Source organism: Lepisma saccharinum, chromosome 20 (assembly GCF_977018435.1).
Source record: "Lepisma saccharinum chromosome 20, izLepSacc3.1, whole genome shotgun sequence".
NCBI classification, from domain to species: Eukaryota; Metazoa; Arthropoda; class Insecta; order Zygentoma; family Lepismatidae; genus Lepisma; species Lepisma saccharinum.
Window position 1 is genome coordinate 7,733,040 of NC_139248.1, and position 21,364 is coordinate 7,754,403.

The 21,364-nt window shown below is 37.2% G+C and overlaps 1 protein-coding gene and 1 non-coding gene across 5 annotated transcripts in view; both read right to left on the reverse strand.

Annotated features, from left to right (window-relative positions):
* Positions 1-2,584, reverse strand: part of twin (CCR4-NOT transcription complex subunit 6-like twin) — a 226,233-nt gene extending 223,649 nt beyond the window's left edge. The window contains exon 1 of one of the 4 annotated variants that reach the window (XM_083142075.1): positions 2,496-2,584. In XM_083142075.1, coding sequence (XP_082998201.1) covers positions 2,496-2,538 — 43 coding nt within the window. In that variant the 5' untranslated portion in view covers positions 2,539-2,584. The other 3 variants (XM_083142076.1, XM_083142077.1, XM_083142074.1) reach the window with 3 other exon arrangements.
* A 16,424-nt stretch (positions 2,585-19,008) lies between these two features.
* On the reverse strand, positions 19,009-19,090 carry TRNAS-GCU (transfer RNA serine (anticodon GCU)). Its single transcript has one exon. It is a non-coding gene; the product is annotated as a tRNA-Ser (tRNA).
* Between the last annotated feature and the right edge of the window lie 2,274 nt (positions 19,091-21,364).

The window sequence follows — 21,364 nt, forward strand, 5'->3', positions numbered from 1 at the left end:
GATTCTCACCATGCATATACCTATTCTATATAATACAAATTCCTTACATATCTATAAGAAAGGAGCACACTGCTTACTTTCCACCCCATACACATGTTCCATGGTTTATTATTGGCCCAAGTTGTTTACTGAGATTTCATCATACTACGAATGCATTTGTAATATGGTTCGATTTGTTTCGGTAACAGTTCCGTATATCGGGAACACATTTCTTCATATTTACAGAAGAAACTACTTACGGAAATGAGTTTCTGCAAGCTTTCTAACGTTCATCGAGGTATTTTCTTCCATCGTGGAATCTATTTGACCGGGAAATCATGTACTTTTCAAGAGAAATAACTCACCAATGCATAATTGCCATTGCTTTCGCTATGTGAACTGCATGCTGTGTATGTTTGATGACGTAAGCCACTGTCAATGTTTGGCCTCAATGGCGAGTAGCAATGTAGCGCTGTGATAATGACCCATTTTTTTTCACTATGCTTGCCTAAACAAACCAAACCTAACCTTATCGGAAATGATTCGTGGGGCTATCCGTCAGCTACCGTTCATAATGGTTCAAGCGGCTATCCGTCAGCTACCTGTGCATAATGTACAATTTCCACTGGTGACGAACACAATAGTAGGTATTTTTCGGTGAAGAGGGTTGGAAACACTGCATAACCACAACATGAGTCAAGATGTGGCCGCCATATTGTGTGTTAAGGAAGCGAAGAAAGGAATAAAAAAATCACTCCGTATGTGAAAAATTGTGTTTGTTTTCGTGTAAAAAGCATAATGGCAACTTGAACTATGTTCCACAATACACAATTGGTAAGAACGAACCATGCGAAACACAAAATACCAGATTTTAACGTGTTTCCGATATATGGAACTGTTATCTTTATTTCTGTTAAACACATACTGTGGAGTTTTAGCGATTACTTAAGATATTGTTAAATATATCCTTTCATAGTTAGGTTTGGCAGGTCAGGTTTGTTTCTCTTTGCATTAAAATAAATTCCCTAAATGCAGTCTACCAAGGTTAAGATTTACTTCCACATTAATTCCCACTAGTCTACGATACTTACAGTTGCTTGTCAATGGAAAATACATTGTCCATGATAAGCGTGCATGCTTGCGTAAGGTAATTCCTAAGATGTTTTTTTCAACATAAATAACATTTTTCGAAATCCAAACAGTGCTCATTACTTTAAGGAAGGTTCAAATTTCGTGTGACAATGATTAGATTGCCAAAATTCTACGATAATAAGTCTTCCTGCTAGGAGAATTTGAAAAAAATAAAACAATCGCAAGCATTACCTTATCATTTCCTGATAACTTGTTCATACTTGTGTGAGCAAGTAAGACTTGATATTCTTAGTATTTTTCTTATGAAACGATCGTAAACCAACATGCTTTGCTATGGTCATTTCTGAACTTACTATCATGTTAGGTTGATATAATGCTCCATTTTCAACATGAAAGAACATTTCAGAAAATAATAATCTGCGACTTACAATCACAGATATTGCATTCTCAAATCTGCAAAGACATCCTCCTATGAAAATCACACATTTAGAACTTGGACCAACAATGTTTAAACTTTATTTGCATGCACTACATGACCAAATAGAATTTGATTTATTGTAGTATTGCATAAACTATGCTCAGCTTTCATCAAATGATATTTACAGTACTTTGTGCATGCAAAATATGTTCCATACATCTTTGATATGTCAATTGACAGCTGGGTGACATTAAAACTTCCTTCTAAAGTGACAAATAAGTAAGCTCACCTTGAAATTTTGTGTGCCATTCGATCTCATATTCGCTTACATCTGTCTGAGCTATAAATTGATCTTCATAGTTATGTGCAGGATACGTTAGCATATTTTGGAAAAACAACTGTATAGAAATTGTAGTTTCTTCTGACTTGGCAAATGAAGCAACACAACACCTTACTTGAAAACCAACAACACTTAACTACTATCTTCAAAAGTTACATTATTGAAGTAGAATTTTAAACCGAACTGGAACTATGTTGACTTATTAGCCCCTTATAATAAAATGTAATAGTTTCACTGCAGTTCACTTCGATTACACTGAAGTACATTCAACCTGTGAATTCAATAGTGAAAACAAAACTCTGCCGAGTGTAACTACAATCTCCGATATGCTAGAGCAGTGGGTCTACTGACACTAAGGAAAAAAGTGTACACCAGCACAATAAAAACAACAAATTCTTTGTAAACAAAATTGCTCTAGATACACATACAATATCCTTATGCTGATATCAATGGGTTCTAGGATCGGAGAAATTCACTCCATTGTGATTGGTTGCTAGTCCACGAATGCTACCGAACTAATCGAATGTTGACGATCATTAGTCAACATGGCTGCGCCCAGTAAGTACTTTACGAGAAAATATCTATTTTCATGCATACAAAAACTAAATTTCTTTACAAATTATGGCACTTTGTAACATATAAAATATTTATGTCCACATACCATACCTAAAAAGCCACATTTGTACAAGAAATGTTGCCGAAATGACATCTACCGTACCGAGCAGCCATTCATTTTCAGCTTTACGCGTAACACTGGGCACGAAAAAATGTCCACAGAATAAAGACCATAATGAAGTAAATGTACACTAATAATAAGCAATTGTACATACCTAAATGTTGAATTTTGTATTGTTTGAAGAGGGAAACCCCCCCTAAAAATCTCGATGGCGGAATCTACGTCATAAACCCCTTGTGGGCACCCCTGCAAATAAATGCATTGAAACGGATATATCTTCAAACAAGCCTAACATGCGCCTCCCCGGATGGCCTTAAAACCGTGACGTCTTCCTTGATTAGCACCAAAACGACCAAAACCTTAATTCTGATTACATAACCATGCCTCTTTGCTTTAGTCGATTTCAAGTCCACTTTATGCCCAGAGAAAGATTTAACGGGAATGTATCTAGTCAGGGACAACGCGACGGGTGGGCAAGCGCCCTCCCAAAAATTCCTCTGCCCACCCGAAGAAATTCAAGTTTTAAGTGTTTAGGAAAATATAAAAGATTCATTAAAAAAAAAGCATATTATTTTCTTCACTCCGTGACATTTTTTCTTATGAATACTGTTGATAGTAGAAATTGTCGCAAATTATCCTGTAAGAAGTTTGAAGTTTCGCATATTCGTTGTTTTTGGATTTACATTAGTTTACTGAGTAAGAAAAGGAAAACCGTTAGAATATATGTTGATGAATAATACCTGCCAATTTTATCTCTTATTTAAAACTTTAAACATGATTCAGTGGTTGTGTCCTAATTGCGAACAATGCCTAAATCGTCCTCATTGCGAACACATAAAAGTGAGAAATAATTCCATGTCCTAATTGCGAACACATGAAACCGGAAAACCTGTTTCCAAAAACAGATAAGGTAGTGACGCAGTGAGACAGCTGGTTTGGCTAACAAAAATTGCCAACCTTATTGACTTATCATGGTCGGTACTTTAGTATTATACGGACTACCTCATTGCATTGCTCAAGTGATTTATTGCTTTGCGTAATTGTGTAATCGACACTCGTAATAATAAGTACCTAACCTAACCTAATCAAATACAGTCAGGCCCGTAGCCAGGAGTTCTTAGTAGGGGGTGGGGCGAAGTTAATCCTAGAGGGGGCAAATTTTTAATATATTGTGTTGCATTGGCACATATAGCAGGGTACAGAGGGGCACTTGCCCCCTCCTTCAAAAGTGATAAGTGACAGGAAAGGGATGATATCTTGAAACTCCAACGAACAAAAATTTCGAGCAACATCAAATAACAATATTTCGATAATGACTTTTCGGACTACCAAAGAATACAAAGATAAAGATTAACATAAATAGGCTAATCTGGACTGTATCTACTTTATATTTATAGGTCAATAATGTTAATAGACGATTACTATGTACCAACAGCTTTTGGCTTCTCTGCAGAACTGATTAAGAAAGTCCTTTATAAATCGTGCTTCATAATGTTTCCCTCTAGTTTCCAGTATGCAAGATTTTTACGCACAAAGGAATCTAACGATTATCCAACAACACAATTGTCTTGTGTTATGCAAGAAAAATCGAATTAATTAAATAATAATGGTTACATATTATCTACACTTTGATGAATTGTGTAAAAATTTGTAATACCTACATTTTTTTGTAGGCCTACTTGCTAAAACTTTAAAACATGGTTACCTTATACTCCACCACGAATTCTATGTGCTTCAAATGAAAGACTCTTGCATCACTACAGACAATGTTTGCCTACTGGTTACGTTAACCATTTTGCAAAATATTGTGTTGTTGAAATACATGTGTTTGACACCTGACAAACAAATAGGAATCCCTTGATTGATCAGCGACTTCTTGGATTACAGTGTCATCATTAATATTTCATATCAAGTTTTATAAAGGAAATGCTGTAGACCTATCCTCTTTACATTATGAAAAATACCTTCCTTAATGACTATGGTACGAAACCGAACGATATAAGGAGCCTCCTTCACCTTACCCCATTTCCGCGGCACGAGGTCTCTGGGCCGCTTATCGCCACCACTTTTTGAGCAGGAGAGTACAAACCCCAAATATCAGTTATTTTACGCTGATACTGATTTCTGCCAGTCACAGAATGGCGTGAGATATATGAATAAAATTAGGAGAATCCACTCCATAGCAGAAGAGTTGACATAATTATTTCTCAAAAAATTAGGTTGTGCCTGAGGTACTTTAGCAGACAACGTCTGCTACAGATACAATGTAATATTATAAATATATGAAAATAAATAAAATATAATTTGAGAGATTTTCAATCGTATTTCTTTCACTGCAGCTTTTTTCTACTTGTCATTATCTTGAACCTATATTCATAGGGTGCCGCCTGATAACACCGACAACTTTCACAGTGTGCAGGACATCAAGACAAGCAACTTTTCTCAGTCACTATTTGCTCGTCTAATTCTTCTTTCCATGTTACAAGCAATCGAAATATGGCATATTCTGTCCATAATGTATGCATTCCCATTGATAGCTTCGCAGTTGCAAATGTAATTTATTTTTACTGCCGTTTAAAATTCTTGAGAGCAATATATATAACATGCTATGGAAACGATATCATGCAAACAGTAAGGGTTAAAACTTAACTTTTCCTTTATAAAATGGATATCATAACACACACCTATATTGCTTATCATATTTGATTCGTTTGCATAGGAAAATGATTCATAAGATTTGAAATTGATATTTACACTGCATAAGATGCTTAGTGTAACCCGTATCAAACTACAAATTTTATCGCTTTCTAACCGAAATAATAATTGTGGAACACTATCACATTTTCATCGTGTTTGATAATAATTTGACCCAGTAAGCTGTCCTACATCTTTCACTAGCCGACCTCCATGGTGGGATGGTTACATAACACACTACGAAGCCAGGGGTTCCAGGTTCGAGCCTGGCCATGAGTGTTCTTTGTGAGCAGAGGAGAAATGCTTATCTGGAAAGGAGGGTCAAGTACCAGGACAAACGTGCTAATAATAATATTAATATAGTGGTGGTAGTGGTAGTAACAATAGTAGCATTAAAAGGACGTTATTATCGTCGTAAATCATGCAAAAGGGGGTACAAGTCGGTGCTAATGCATTTGTGTTTGATCAAATAATTTGAAATATTTTTCCAACACGTTCAATTTCATATTAGCTAATAATGGAAAACAAGCACACAAACTGTATTTTCGAAAGACAGAATATGCATGACGAACATTATTCTTTTTGAACATTATGATACGTATAACTTTCATGTAACATATATTTTACACATATGCAACATGGAGCGACGTAAAATAAGAAATACATATGCAACATGTTAACGCTAAATTGTGTTTGTGTACGTATTCAAGTTTCTTTAAAATATATATATATTATTAAAATACATTACATGATCAATTCATCCGCCAAATTGTCTCTCAAATGTTCAAACATTTAAGCAGCAACAATCTGAAGTATATATCTGGCCTTACTTCTCTCTCGGGTAATTTAAAATGCATTACAGAAAATAATCATATTGGGATCGAAGCAAGCAGGAAAATCTTTAGATCCAAATATTTGCAAACTGAAAACAATATTGATTTAATAGAGCGCAAATAATTCCACAGGGTGCCATGGCATTCTCTTCAACATTTTTATCATTTAGATAGTTTTGGTCCCCAGGGCTGCCCCCCCCCAGCTATGGCTCTGAACTTGGACTATAAGAATAGCAGTCACCGAGATTGCGAGCGAAGCGAGCAATAAAATTTTACGAAATGTACTTTTATTTGTATAAAATTTAAAATCGAGGGGGGCAATTGCCCCTCTGTACCCCCTGCATGTGCCTTTAGCCGCCTGGAAGAAAAATGCAAGAAACACTTGAAAATTAATTCCATCTTGAGTATCCATTTGTCCTGCTATTCTTAGATTCTGCTAGTCATGTTTCTTTACTTCAATGTTTGCCCCCCCTAGATTGGTCTTCCGTCCAATGCCTCTGCACCCACCCCCGCTCCGCCCCTCTGTAGTTGCGGCACTGTTTGTGAGTGTCTCCTCATCAATTTCACGTCATCACTCATTGTCACAATTAGCTAGATGTGGCAGAAAAGCAACGCTAAGTAACAAAAATTAAATATTCACTTCCTCTCTCTGTCACATGAATAGCTATTACCAAAAGGTAGACTTGGGAAACAAAAAAATTATGCAGTTCAAAGTTCATAGCAACACATCCAAGAAAAACATCCAAACACATTAGGCACCTTTAATACAAGACTACTCAAAATGTCACAACTGTTCTAGATACTGAAAATTGCAAAAACATTTCCCGAAGTCTGAATCTGGAAGGGATTTTTCCCCCATCCTGATACGACATTATACGGAATCCCACACACCATCATAAAACACAAAATCAATAAATGTCTTTGTTATGTTACTAGAGTAATACAGGATATAATTGTAAAGATTAGTGAGAATTCCAGGTAGGAATCTGTTCTGAATTTTTCACAGGGGGGCAAAGCAGGTTCTCAGGGGGGACAGTTGCCCCCCCCCCCTAGCTACGGGCCTGAATACAGTGTTCCTATCATGTCCATAAGTGTTTCTTTTGCTTCACCAGAAAACAGGTAGTCCGTATAATACTAAAGTACCTCATGGTCTTCTGCATTGTAAATTCCTCCAAGGTCATTTCGCCCTTTCGGTCTGTCGACGTAATCTGACTTTAATTCGTGTGTTAAAGACTCGAAAACCCCTCGGTGTCTTAAGTGATGTGAAACTGCTTCAACAGGAAGCACCGGACAAATAATGTAGTGGAGGGATGAACCGCAAAATCAACAGTGAGCTAGGTAGTCCACAGCCTTATATAAAGCTTAAAGGCTGAGGCAGAAAAGTCTAATGGCATTATTCTTAGGATGGAATTAGTATATATTTGGCGACTACTTTAATCATGTCCAATTTTCAAAACACTGAAGTCTCAAGTCTAGAACTGAGTCCCTTTAAAAAAATAATGTTAAATAGACTCAGGAAGTGTGAGAGAAAATTTTAGGTCCCAAGGCAGGAAAATGTGTTCGCGATTAGGACATAGTCCTTCGAGTATATTCCTGTTCAAGCAGCAAGTGTTCGGAATTAGGACTGTTCGCAACTAGGACTGTTCGCAATTAGGACATAAAATAAAGGAGGGCAGTTGAAACTTGTGCAACTGTAAATGCCGAATTTTGGCGTAACTTGCTTTCCGAATCTAAGACGCTAAAATTACATTAGAGATTTTGAGTTGTTGTTCTATGTAATGGGGACTAAACCTACAGTTTAAAGTGGAATCCGAAACACTATGGGCCTCTACCGGGTAGGCTAAAAATTACATTTCAAATATTTTTGCCGCTAGGCGGACTCCCTCCGTGTAGCGCGAAGCCTTGCCCCTGTCCTAGGGCGGCGCTGGTTTCACAAATAGAAATACTTCTTGTAACATAATAACTTTCGCTGCATTTTGCATTGTCCCCTCATCAGATGGATTCATACGTAAACGATCCATTGTAACAAATTTATTAGAAATCTCCGACTATATAACTTCGATGCTAGACAAGAAAGGGCAAGGCGATGTAATTTATACTGATTTTTCAAAGGCGTTCGATTTTATTGATCATGATACCTACACTTCTCCAAAAGCTTCACCATCTTAACCTCTCGGCCCGTATTTTAAAACTTATCTCCTCCTACCTTAAACACTGGAAACAGTATGTTAGATATGATAATAACGTTTCTTCTGATTGTTAACGATCTCCAAGAATGTCTACTGCATTCCAAAAAACTTCTGTACGCAGACGACTTGAAAATATTTAAGTCTATAACGAACGATAACGATGCCTGGGAATTGCAGAAGGACATTGGAAACCTCGTAGAATGGTGCACTCAAGACAAACTAAAACCCAATTTTAGCACATGTAAAATTACGACTTTCACTCGGAAAAAAACAACCCTCTATGCACACTTACACAATCAGTGACCACACATTAGACAGAGTCTCAAGCTACAAAGATCTAGGTGTTCAGTTTGAAGAAAATAACAGTTTCCGAAGGCACATAGACCACATTGTGGCAGAAGGGTACAGAAACCTTGGCTTGGAACACGCGTCTATCGTCTGGTCCCCACAAAACCTAAATGAAACCAACAGAATTGAGAAAGTACAAAAAAAAAGTTCCTTCCATTCCGAAAACTGAAAAAAGACTGCGTTTTCCCCAAGTATACTCCTTATGACACCCTAAAAAAACACTTCCACGATCAATTCCTATATGATAAAAGAAATATACATTAGTTACTATTTTTACATAAACTTCTAAACAACACATTACACTGTTCTCAAATGCTCTCAGAAATCCCTTTTTATTAACCATATAAGTAACGTAAGACCGCGGAGAGAACTGTTTCAAGTATCGAGAGCTCTAACAAAGTCAGCCAATGCGGCACCCACTCGGAAAACGTGTAGGTTGTACAATGAAATTGGAAAATCATACGATAAGGTGAATATCTTACAAAGCTTTCGAAAGTTCAAAAGGGAAATTGAATCTTACTTTGTATAGTTTGTGTTTTTAGAGCGATTCTCAGCAACATACACAACATACACAACCATACATTTTTGAATCCTTGTCCCGAGGTTCAAAACTTGCAGTACCTGAAGTTCTGTGGATGCTAGTTTAGGCAATAGACAGGTACTTCTTCAAATTATAACTTAACGCTCATTTCCTTTTAGATATATATAGGTTTATTCATATTATATTTACAAAAGTTAATTCTTGGCTGTTATTCGCAAAATCTACATTTCGGTGTACCCTGTCCCCCCTTCCCGAAGAGAGCATGTGAACGCGTGTAGCCACTGGCTCCACGAGTAAAAAAAAAAAAAATGATCCTTCAGTACCAAAAAAGGTGGCTGAAGGTACGTGTACGTGTGTACCCGGTTTCCCACATGAGATGAACTATTGGATTAATGGGAAATTGATCAAGTGTGTGTAATTAAATGAAGAAAATAAGTTAGTGTCCTCGCCGATTCATATGATCAAGAAAATTCTCCGTTTCGCCCCATGGAGAAAAGACACCTCTTTACCTCGCCGTATTTCACCAAAACATCTGAGGGCGACTGGATAATAAACCTTTTCGAGCAAGGCCTCATCTAAAGGAAGCTATCAACTCACGGCACCTAGCGACCTGTTGAGTGTGATGAGTCAAGGCAAAATGGATAATAAACCTTTTCCTGCTCCCACAAAAATAGGCAATAATTAGGCTGGAGAGTTCAATGAACTCACCGATCTCTAACTACGCACTGGTAATACTGTTCCCTTCCCTTCCTTTATATAGGCCCCTCTAATCACCTAACCGTTATCGAAACTTTCCGCTGGTCGGCTGTCCAGAGACACACCTACCTACCCAATGGCCAAGAATACGCACGTACATGAATACATAGACATCCACAACATTACCAAACACATGACACTAAAACCCGACCGATCCAATTAGATTAATTAATTAAGCATATAACATAAAAAAGGATCAAGTAATGATTCGCCTCATTGCAACTTTCAAAATAAGACTTGACGTTATTTAGAAGTTCAGTCATCTTCTATGTATGGTTTGTTCAGGTGAAACAATTAATGCTAAGGACCAGTTTTTGCTAGTTACTATAATTATTTCTATACCTCATCATTTATATGTAATATGTGGCTCATATGTTTTCTCCTTGGTGGTTTTGTTTTTCTCTGTTACTATTCTTGACATATCCTGTGTAAAATTTAACCTCACTTGTCAGGTTGCTACTTTCTATTCCTTTTTCATATTAATTTTTATATTACTTTAACACATATTATCATATTATTGTACCTTATCTATTCTATTCATTGCATATTCTGTGTAACAAACAATGTGATACAGAATACGTACAAGACACTGTAAATGGGCAGTTCCCTGTAGTGTCATGTCTTTAAATAAATAAATAAATACATTTCTTCCATAAGTTTCATAACTTTCGCATGAATTAAACAGTTCAGACCTACTGTTATTTGTACGTTCACCTAATAACTTAATATGTGGAAAATTCCTTCTTAACTTAAAGGGATATAACGATATATCCACTATACAAAGCGAGGTACACAGTGAGCATGGATAGGCAGATAGGGAGGACCTAAATGAGAGAGAAGTAGGGAGATTATATCAAGACTGACACAGGAAAGACAGAAGAAAAGATAGAGAGGAGAAAACCCTGAGCAGAAGCAGATCTTTGTTGTGTCAAGACAGGCACATAGCCAGGGGAAGGGATAAGGGGGCTGAATCCCCCCCCATAAAATCATACAAATATCTAATTTAAAAAGTGTATGGTGGTAATTAATTTTACTTCCTAAGCAGGATTAAACATCTTACATAATAAGTTGCAATATACTGAGAAATTCATCTTCAGGGCTTCTACCCTCCCAACTTTTTTGACTTTAGATGACGGCTACTGATATAGGATTAACACCCCCCCCCAAATAAAATTCTGGCTGCGGGCCTGGACCAAAACCTGCCAAGTGTTTCTTTCCAATAGGTGATGGCATCCAGTCCCTCCGCTACCTTTTTGTAGAGTGGAGTGAATGGAGAGAATTCAGATGAGAAATTTGATTAGAAAAAAATATGACGAGGAAAGAGGTATGTAAAGAGTAAATAAGAAAATGTACACCATTAAAAAGAAATGGGGAAATAAATACAAAAGCTAACATATATACTTTATATCTGAACACCCTAATTTATCAATATATGGATCCTGCCCACCCGGTCAAAATTTTCTGGCGCCAAGGTAGGATTCGAATCACTATGTTCCTCACCCGGGTGCCGCGTGTCCATTTGTTTTACAGAGAGCTGGAATCATTGTTGACAAGTATTAATTCAATTTACTGCTCCATAACATAATCAAAATATTGCAAAATCCAGTGGTCGGAAGTAGCGCGTTACTTGTAGCGTCGCTATGTAGCTAGCTGCAAAATTTGTAGCTGTAGCTGTTGCGAAACCACATTTCTAAAATTGTATCTGTAGCTGTAGCGAAGCTACAAAATTCCTGTAGTTGTGGCGGAAATTTCGCTACAGCTACATTTCTTAGTATATTGAGGTGAATTTTGAATGTGGAAACAGCATAAAAAAATTGACAATAACGCTTACTTTTACAGGAGGTTCATAAAGAGAAAGTCTATTACATGGAAATACGGATAATCTAGATTATAAATACCTTGATATTGCAGATTATACGTAGATATCTGCATAATTTATTTCGTTAGTATCTGAACCCTACATATGGAATCTTGAAGAGCCCCCTTCCCCCAAGAAAACTCCTATGGGTGACCATGCACTCGACCAATGTGTTTATTTGAAATATCGAAAGAAATGGAACACTTATTTATTTACTTGTAATGAGTTATTTACTTGCACACTGCCTGTGTTTCATCAAACGGTGCAATGCATAGGGGTTAGCTTTACCTTTACCTCATGACCTACACGTTCAATACATAGAGGCGTATAATACATTCTTTTTTCTTTCATTGCAGATTTTGGACCAAATTCAGATTCGGAAAATGGATTGGATTTGGCCCAACCAGGCATCTCATCTCCCTTTTTGACAGACTTCTCCATGCATATCTTGAGAAAGGACATACCATTTACATGGACACATTTTACACTTCTCCTCTACTTTTTGATGCTTTGTGGGGAAAAAAAACAATGGCTATTGGAACATGTATGCCAAACAGAAAGTAACTACCAAAAGCTACTGTAGTTCAAAAGAAACTGAAGAATGGTGAAATAGTGTACATGCGCAAGAACTATCTCTTGTGCCTGAAATGGAAAGATACCATAGATGTCTTGATGCTCTCAACTAAACGTAGAGCTACATCATCTGATGTTCTTGTGAAGGCACGGGGAGGTCCAGTCATGAAGACAAAACCAGATGCGGTGTTGGACTACAATGTAAACAAAACTGGTGTAGACAGAAGAGACGAATTAGTCGCTTACTATCCATTCAACAGACGGCAGATAAAATTGTGGAAAAAAACTATTTTTTAAATATGCTGATCATTTTCTTCAGCAAATGCCTTCATTGTATGCAAGGAAATTGGGCGTGCAATTGATAAGAAGAAGGTGCATTTATCAGACTTTCTTTAGTCAGTAGGAGAAACTCTGTCCGAGAAGGGAAGAATTGAAGCTGAAACCGTTTCTAGGATGTCAGCAGGATCTAATAGGTTGACTGGACGGAATTTCGCTGAGAATGTTCCGGCAACGAAAAGAAGGACAGACCAACAAGATGTAAAGTGTGTTTTGACAAAGGGAAAGAAACAGATGACAAAATAAGAAGAAAGGAAACAACGTGGTGGTGCCCCCAATGCGATGTTGGTCTTTGTATGCCAGAATGTTTCAAGTTGTATCATACTAAGGGTAGATATGTTTAGTATTAGAGTTACGGACTTTTTCATAATATGAAAAACAAGGACTGTGTTGAACATCTCTAGCACACGCAAGAATACACAGATTCTAATTGTTTCTTTTCTATTGTGTAGGCAAATAATTTGCCTTTATTTTGATGTATAACACATGTATAGTAAGACCAAAAAATAAATTGTTTCACATTGTTGAAAATCACATAAAATGCCCGGGTTTCTGAGTTATTGCCAATGTAAATACCCTGGGATTCAATGTGAAATTTCCAGTGGGGGGAAATTCTACTACCTGTCAAGAAACAGCATAAGATAATGATTCTTCTCCACCTAACATATCACGTCCTCTCTCTCTCTCTCTTTCTTTCTCTCTTTGAAGAGAGGAGAGAAAGCGAGAGAGAGAGAGAGAGAGAGAGAGAGAGAGAGAGAGAGAGAGAGAGAGAGATAAAGAGAAGGAAGAAGAAGAAAAGAAGCTCTCTCCTCTCTTTTCTTTCTTTCCTTCTTTCACCTTCTCTCTCTCTCTCTCTCTCCCGGAAGAAAGAAGGATAGAGAGAGGAAAGAAACTCACTCTCTCTCTCTATCTCTCTCTCTCTCTCTCCGCTTCTCTCTTTCGGTCCTCTTTCTCTCTTCTCTCTCTCTCCCCCTCTCTCTCTCTAGAAGAGAGAAAGAAAGAAGGAAGAAAAGAGAGAGAGAGAAAGAGAGAGCTCTCTCTCTCTCTCTTCTTTCGTTTCTCTCTCCTTCTCCCCCCTCTCTCTTCCTCTCTCTCTCCCCCCTCCTGCCCTTCTTCTCTCTCTCCCCCCTCCTTCCACTCCCCCCTTTGTGAGAGAGAGAGAAGAGAGAGAGAGAGAGTACGCTCTCTCTCTTTCTCTCTCTCTCTCTCTCTTACTCTCTCTCTCTTTCTCTCTCCCTCTCTCTCTCCTGGGGGGGAGAGAGAGAGAGAGAGACGTTTCTCACCCCTTCTCTCTCACTTCCCCTACACGTACATATGTATAAGTATGTGTGCACCTTTGCGTCTGCTAGAGGGGTTGCATGGAGATACCTCAACAATTTTATATGGGAAATGAGGTCATACCACACTTCATATTTTACCAAACCATATTTTTAATAATTGCTGAAAAATTGCTGATTTAAATTTGGATCTTGACAGAAAAAGATCAAGTCAACTTTACGATCATCACAGCTAATCGGGACTCGACCTACAGTTTTGGGATTTGATACCCCCCTCCACTAGAAATGTAGTCTGGCATAGGTGAAACTTGGGACCTAACTTTTGGGGATCAGAATTGAACTTCGGCATAACTTTGGATGGGTAGAAACAAAAAGTTTTCTACCCCATTAAAATAGCACCCAAGACTACTGTGCTAAATGACTGTTATATTTACGAAATTGTTAATTTTTTAAATCTGATATTTGGAGGGTGGGGGCACCGGGGGCAAGTGTCCCTGCATAGTTACTATGTAGTTTAGGACCCCTTGAATACAAGACAGTAACGAGTGCCACTACAATTTATCTAAGACCCCACATTGTGTATGTAATCTCATAATCAATTTTTATGGATCTTGTCAAGAGAATGAATTCAATATTGATTCTTCAGTATTTTCAATCATGATATTTTACAAATGTGTTTAGTTTGCTGCAAAATTACAATACTACTGACTTGACAACGCATGCTGAAACCGAGAAATATTTCCAAACAAAAAATACCACGTTCCAACTAGTCCCATGTGTTTTAGTTTAGTGATGTTGAAAGATTATTTATGTGTAACTTTATCACTAGATACATCAAACCGTGGCTGTATAATTTTCCATTTGTTAAATTTTTCAGGACTTAGGCAACTAATAATCACAAGGAAACTCACCCTTTCACTACTACTGCCTTCTTGTAAATTTTCAGAACCGACCCTTTGGTCAATTCAGTCTACTGCCACAAGCATTATCAGATTTCGTTCGTTTTGAAAGCAGTTTCCCAATATTGATTGCAGTGTCTTGTAATGTTCAATTTTTTTCACTAATATTCTAGCTTCACAAAGAAATGTAGCTCGTTTTTATTATTATTATTATTATTATTATTATTATTATTATAATGCACACTGTTCTTCAAAAAATTATTTCGTAAAAGGCTATTGTGCTTGCGTCAAGAATGCCATGTAGCTATCTTCGCGTACTATTATTCCACTCATGTGAATACAAACGTTCTGTAGTGACAAGTTCGAGTCACGTGACAACTTATTTGTAACCTTTACATGGAATGGCATTTTCCGGGAAAATTCCCTGGACAAAGAAAGGGGAAGAGGGGCAACTTATTTGACAGTTCAAGGAATATAGCAGCGCTTGAAACCACATACGTGTTCGCCAAATGAAGCTTACAGTTGTCTGACAGAAAAGTGGTGCAATTGAATGGCGAGGTGGGGAAAAAGTAATTACGTATATTGTCAATAATTTGTTGTTTCCCCCAAATATTATACCACCCCTCTGGGATAAAATTTATCAAGCAGAGAGGGGGACACAAGTATCGAGAGGGGGGAATTTCCTCTCACTACCCTACAAATACCACCTTGCCCCCAACAATATTTTGTTGTCCCCCTTCCGCCCCACTAGTCACATTTCCCTGGCGCCGTCACTGGTTGGAAGTAAATTTATTAGGACGAGGAAAGTAACATTAGCTGTTGACAGTGTTACACCAAAGGACGTGGTATGTGCTACTGTTTGTGCAAATTATCGGAAATTTAAGCATAAATTTATAATTGTTGAGACTTGAGAGTTGTTTCCGCCATTTGATCGTAGGAAGAGGTTTTCTGAGACGGAGTGGAATTATTTTACACATACATGAGAAAGGGTGGTTGCTTAAAGATAGAGAAGTATTTTGCACATTTTTTAAAAGTTCAAATAAAACGAGAATTTATTAGCCTTACTCTTATGAAAAGAAATAACGCAGTACAGGGAAAGAATAACTCTTCACATTTCTCGCACCTGGTGGGATGCATCACACATGCACAAGAGTATTGCAGGAAGTCTATGAACGAGGATGAAAAGAAATATGTGAAATTTGACTTACCTGCGCGTGAATTAGTGGATTCTAATATTCTTAAGGTTGATATTGTTTCTTTCTCTAAGTCCACTTGATTCACAAATAGGCTAAATTGCGAACTGACCTACAGTTTAAAGTGCGATCCGATCCACTTTGTGCCTCCATTGGGTATCGAACGCGGGGACCCTTCATTACAAGACCCCGACGTTATTGCTACGCCGTCGGGGAGGCACCCAATTACACAAATATGTTGATTCCAGTAACACGTTATATGCATAATCTGATAATGATGCACATTTGGTGCATCTAAACATACTTTTTTCAGCTATAGCGTGTCTAAAAGAATCATTGAATTTGGGATTTTTATAACTTCAGGTGGCACGACTCTGTAAATGTGCGATATAAAATAAATGCAGGTTTGCCTTCCATACGTGGTGATTTGTCACTTTTGCAGGAACGGCTTCTTGCATCCGCCTTGGGCCTGCTGTAGCTAAACAAAAATTGTATTTGTTTAGCATAATCGAGGGTTACTTATTCCTGCCGAGCTTACTAGAAATGCAGGATTCCATTGGGATCATTCGGCTTTGAATGACAGTATCACTGAAGATTTATGTACACTACTACTTATAATAATGAGCATAAAATATTAATCAGGGTCTTTATTTTTCGTCAACTGGATTTAACATAATTCTTTCTTATTATGCAAATATTCAATTCATCACCTTTTCTGACATTAATTTCCTTGCCACGACAGCTGATTTTATGGACATTTTGGCGATCTTAACTACACGTAAGCTAGATATTAGCTAATATTCGTTCTGTTATATTACTATTTTTGTATACCGTCTTTGTAACATTTCATGTAGCCTAATAATAATAATAATAGAATTAATTAATTTACATATTCAAGTGAATAGACCTATGAATTATATTAATGTATTAATTTAAACATTTTCTTGATTATTTTCATTAATGCTATAATTTTTTCTGTAACACTTGGCTCGGACACCCTCCCCGACATATATTTCTAGATGCGTGCCTGCCGAAGGATAAATTTTATGAAGCGGTGGTGGTACCGGACTTAGAGGCTAAAGGGAAAACAAACAAGTATGTGCGTCATAAGCTGAACATAAGAAACAGCACAATATCACAAAGAAACACTTTATGAAACTTATGTCATAGAAGGAGATGTTTAACAATATTAAGAGAACAACAAATGCTTTCTATTTGTAATATACTAAGTATTGCAATTTTGAATAGTCTTTTGTGTTCGTACTACACATTTAAAAACTTTTTTGTTGCTCCCCAGCGCCAAGCTTAGAATATAAAGAAAAAATGTAAATTTTCATAGTGCACGGAAGTTCTACATTCAGAAAGAAGAAGGTCCAGGGGAAAACACTTCAAACTTCCAAAAGGTATAGCAGTAATGAAAAAGAGCATTCACTTAAATGTACGATGGATATACAGTTGTATGGAAGCGAGAAAAACCACAAGGTAGATTTCATAAGATACCTAGCAATCAGTAACCAAGAAACTGCATTTTTAATATTAATGTCCTCATGATTAACGAACCTTATTTATTCTCTCCACGCAATGAGTAAAATATTTGGATCATTATCCCACTTTCCGGAAAAAAAATATTTTGTGTTTCTGCTACTTTTGACTTTTGTTGGCATGATATCCCGGATCACTTTTACAAGACGAGAAGAGACAAAACGAGACGGGACGAGACGAGACGGGACAGAACCCTTCGAGACGGGACAAACGAATATTTTCGAGACGAGACAAGAGACGAGACAGCATTTTCACGAGACGGGACTACTACCTTTCATATTTCTATCCGAGAGCTGAGGCATGTGTGAGAGTATCCCTTTTAGCAGTGGCGGCGATTAGAGGGGAGGGGGGCGAGGGGGCAATTGCCCCCCCCAGTTTTGGCACCTTGCCACCCCGCTTTTGGAACCCAATCGCCGCCACTGCCTTTTAGTATGTCCCTTTATTCATTTCATTAATCATAATTCATCCTAATTACCGCGAATAGTCTAAAGAGCAGGGTTGGCATGTTTAAAACAAAAGTGTTGAAAACAACTTGTTTTAAACGTTTAAAACACATGGCGATGCTTTTTTTATATAAATGTTTAAAACATTTAAAACAATGTGTTCTAAACATGTTTTTTTTAGACTTGTTTAAAACACATTTTGATACTTGATGTTTGATAGTTTGTGGTTATTTGAGTGCTTTGTAACTTTGTATTTTCATTCATTCCATGTCATTTTGATTATTCTGCACAAAAATATGTTGAGTGGCTGAAAATGTATAATCAGTTAACAAAGAAACATATCGTGATGAGTACCCGTGGGACTCTTTAAAACACCTGGGTATGTTTTTTTTACAAGTGTCTGAAAAAAATTAAAATTGAATACTATAATGGATGAAACAGTTTTGTTCCTCACTTACTACATGCACACAGTTGTTAATGTCAATATTTTGTTGCATTCACGAAAAAATGTCGTATTCCGAAAAACAGAGTAGCTACCACGTGAATAGAGTAGGGCCTGGCAACCGTGCATTAGTTAAAACTTCTTGAACAGAAAATAAGTATTTTAAGAAGTTAGTCAAGCGTTTACTTTATAACTAGGAACATAGTCCTTCCTTAGATTATTAACAGATTCCTTATTAATCATTATTCTTAGAACATAAGTTTTCTTGGCATTATGTTTTAAACGTTTCATTTGTTTAAATCATGTTTTTTTCGGATCTTATTTAAAATACTGTTTAAAACATTAAAAACATGTTTAAAACAAAAAAACATAAATTTCGCCAACCCTGCTAAAATAATAATAATCCTGTGTGTAACAGCCCATGAAGGGCCTTGGCTTACCTTACGACTTCCGGTCTCCCTCCCATGCTTTCCTTCGTCACCTCTAAGCAACCCTGCTAAATTGACAAAAAATCAAACTAAAATAAGATAAATATAATTTACGATGTCATTGAGACTTAAAAAAAAGTAAAAGCTGCATCGACGAGGATGGGATTCGAACCCACGCGGGCAGAACCCATTGGATTAGCAGTCCAACGCCTTAACCACTCGGCCACCTCGTCTGTGCATAGGATCGCTGACAACCCACCATCGTAAGGAAATTGGGGTGAGTAGCGTAACCCGGTCTAAGAAACCTCGTATAAAGACTGAGGGTTCGACGTGCTGACCCCACTTCACCCCCTTTACCGGTTGAAGATCTCCGCACCTCTCGGTAGGATTGTGGGAGGGAGACTGGGGATCGGCCTAGGCCCACGGGCAGTGATGTGCCGTAGTCTATAAGTTTACGTCTACATGGGTTGTCTACACGTAATCTACGCGTAGATTACATTGGCTTGTAGTTTACATAGACTACGTAGACAATCTAAAGTGCATTAAAATTAATTTTCAAGGGTCATGAAAGTAAAGTGACATTTTCAACTATATTGGTTCCTAACGAAATGAAAACAATCCTATTTAGAAAATAATTTCTCTACTCTTCTATTATCAACTATGGAAGAAGATAAATAGTATGCAAAAAACAACAACAGATGGCAGTCGTGAGGGAAGAGTGGTCTTTTTCCCATAAAACACTAGAATATTTCCTATATTAGGTTTTTTCCTAGGTGAGAAATTGTTCGAATTTGGAAGAAAGAGTGGGAAAAGTTCTCCTCACACATCAGCAACTGATAAGCAGTATAATTTTATTTTAATTTCACGACGCACTTTGCTAAGTTATCACCTTTCGCCATGTTGTTTACTTACATTACGTAATCTACGTGTATAAAATAGTCTACGTGTAAAATGTAGACTATTGTTGTTTACGCGTAGACGCACATCACTGCCCACAGGTTATTATTATTATGATTAACATATTGTTGTTATTATTATTATTTAAGAATGAATGACGTAAATGATCCATCAAATGTAATAAATGAAATCTGATCTCCCGTTGTCAACAGGTGTTAATAATTATAATCTAGGTATGTCTAATGTAGTGTTTCTGCTCCCCTTCTTGTCAACTTTTAATGCTAGTCCTACCTTGAAAGTAGGTTCAGTCCCGATTTGCCTTTCTGTACATAAAGTGGACGTAAAACATCAATGCAATCAATCCATCCTACCTTAAAGTTGAGGAATGCCAGAAGAACCAATTTTCTTGAGAACAACTATTCTTCACCAACCGTTCATAAAACTCCCCCACATATCTGACACACAAGGCAAGGTGTCAAGATCAGTGCCGGATTAACAACCTTTGGGGCCCTGAAGCAAGATAAGCAACGGGGCCCCCTCCGGCCCCCCTCACACTTTAGTTTCCCTTCCCATTTCTAATCTCAGATTGATGTGATTGCACGCAAGTGACCAAAAATGTGTATGTGTGATGTATTTATATTTGTGCGCCTGCCTGAAGGTAGAGTTTAAACACTTAATACAACTAATTTTGTACTAATTGAGGATTCTTATAGTAAATATGTTTGAAGGGAAAAACACTCACACAACTCATTGATTAAACATGTTCATAGAAAATAAATGTATTTTATTTTTTATGTAGCCTATAGCCTATTTACAAAGTCGTTAGTCAACAAAAAAACAAAAGCCATATTATAATTACTATTGAATTATCTGAAATAAACAAACCGGAAAATAAAACAAAAGTATATAAATGTAAAAATTACATTGGGCCTGTATATCAAAGTAAATTATGATTTTTGCCTGAAGAAATAAAAAAAACTGTACTTTGCTTACTATACTTTCTATAAGAACATGAAAATTTTTTGACCAAAAACTTTGCTTGCTTCCTCATCAACGTAAACCTTAAAAACTACAAATCCCACAAGTGGTAATGGTAATGTAATACCTAAAATATCGGGGAGAAAAAAAATTAAAATATATTTACAACAAAGTTCAGTCAATATCAATCAATATCAATATGTTTATTCATCATTAAGCATTACAATAATGCAATAGATGTCGTCATTGGTACAAATATAAAGCATAATACAAGAATAGTATAAACATACAAATATAAAACAATTTTTTATATTTCTTCTCCACCCGTTTTCGCTAGCATCGCAGACCCTATATAAAGGCAAAAGCTTGGCTGGCAAGTTAGTCGGACTCTGCCTGCGGGCGAGAGAAGGTGTGCTCCGCTACTGCGAAAGACCAAACACCAGAAAGGGAGAAGGACTCCGCTTTCGGGCGAGAGGAGGTGCGTTCCGCTCCGGCGAGAGACCAAGCTCCGCAAAGGAGACTCAAACCCCTATCACACGGAACTGGATTTCTAGTAGGAATGCCCTAGTTGGCGCTGAACTAACTATCTATGTAGCAATCATTGTCGCCTGGCTGACTGCTTGACTGGTTTG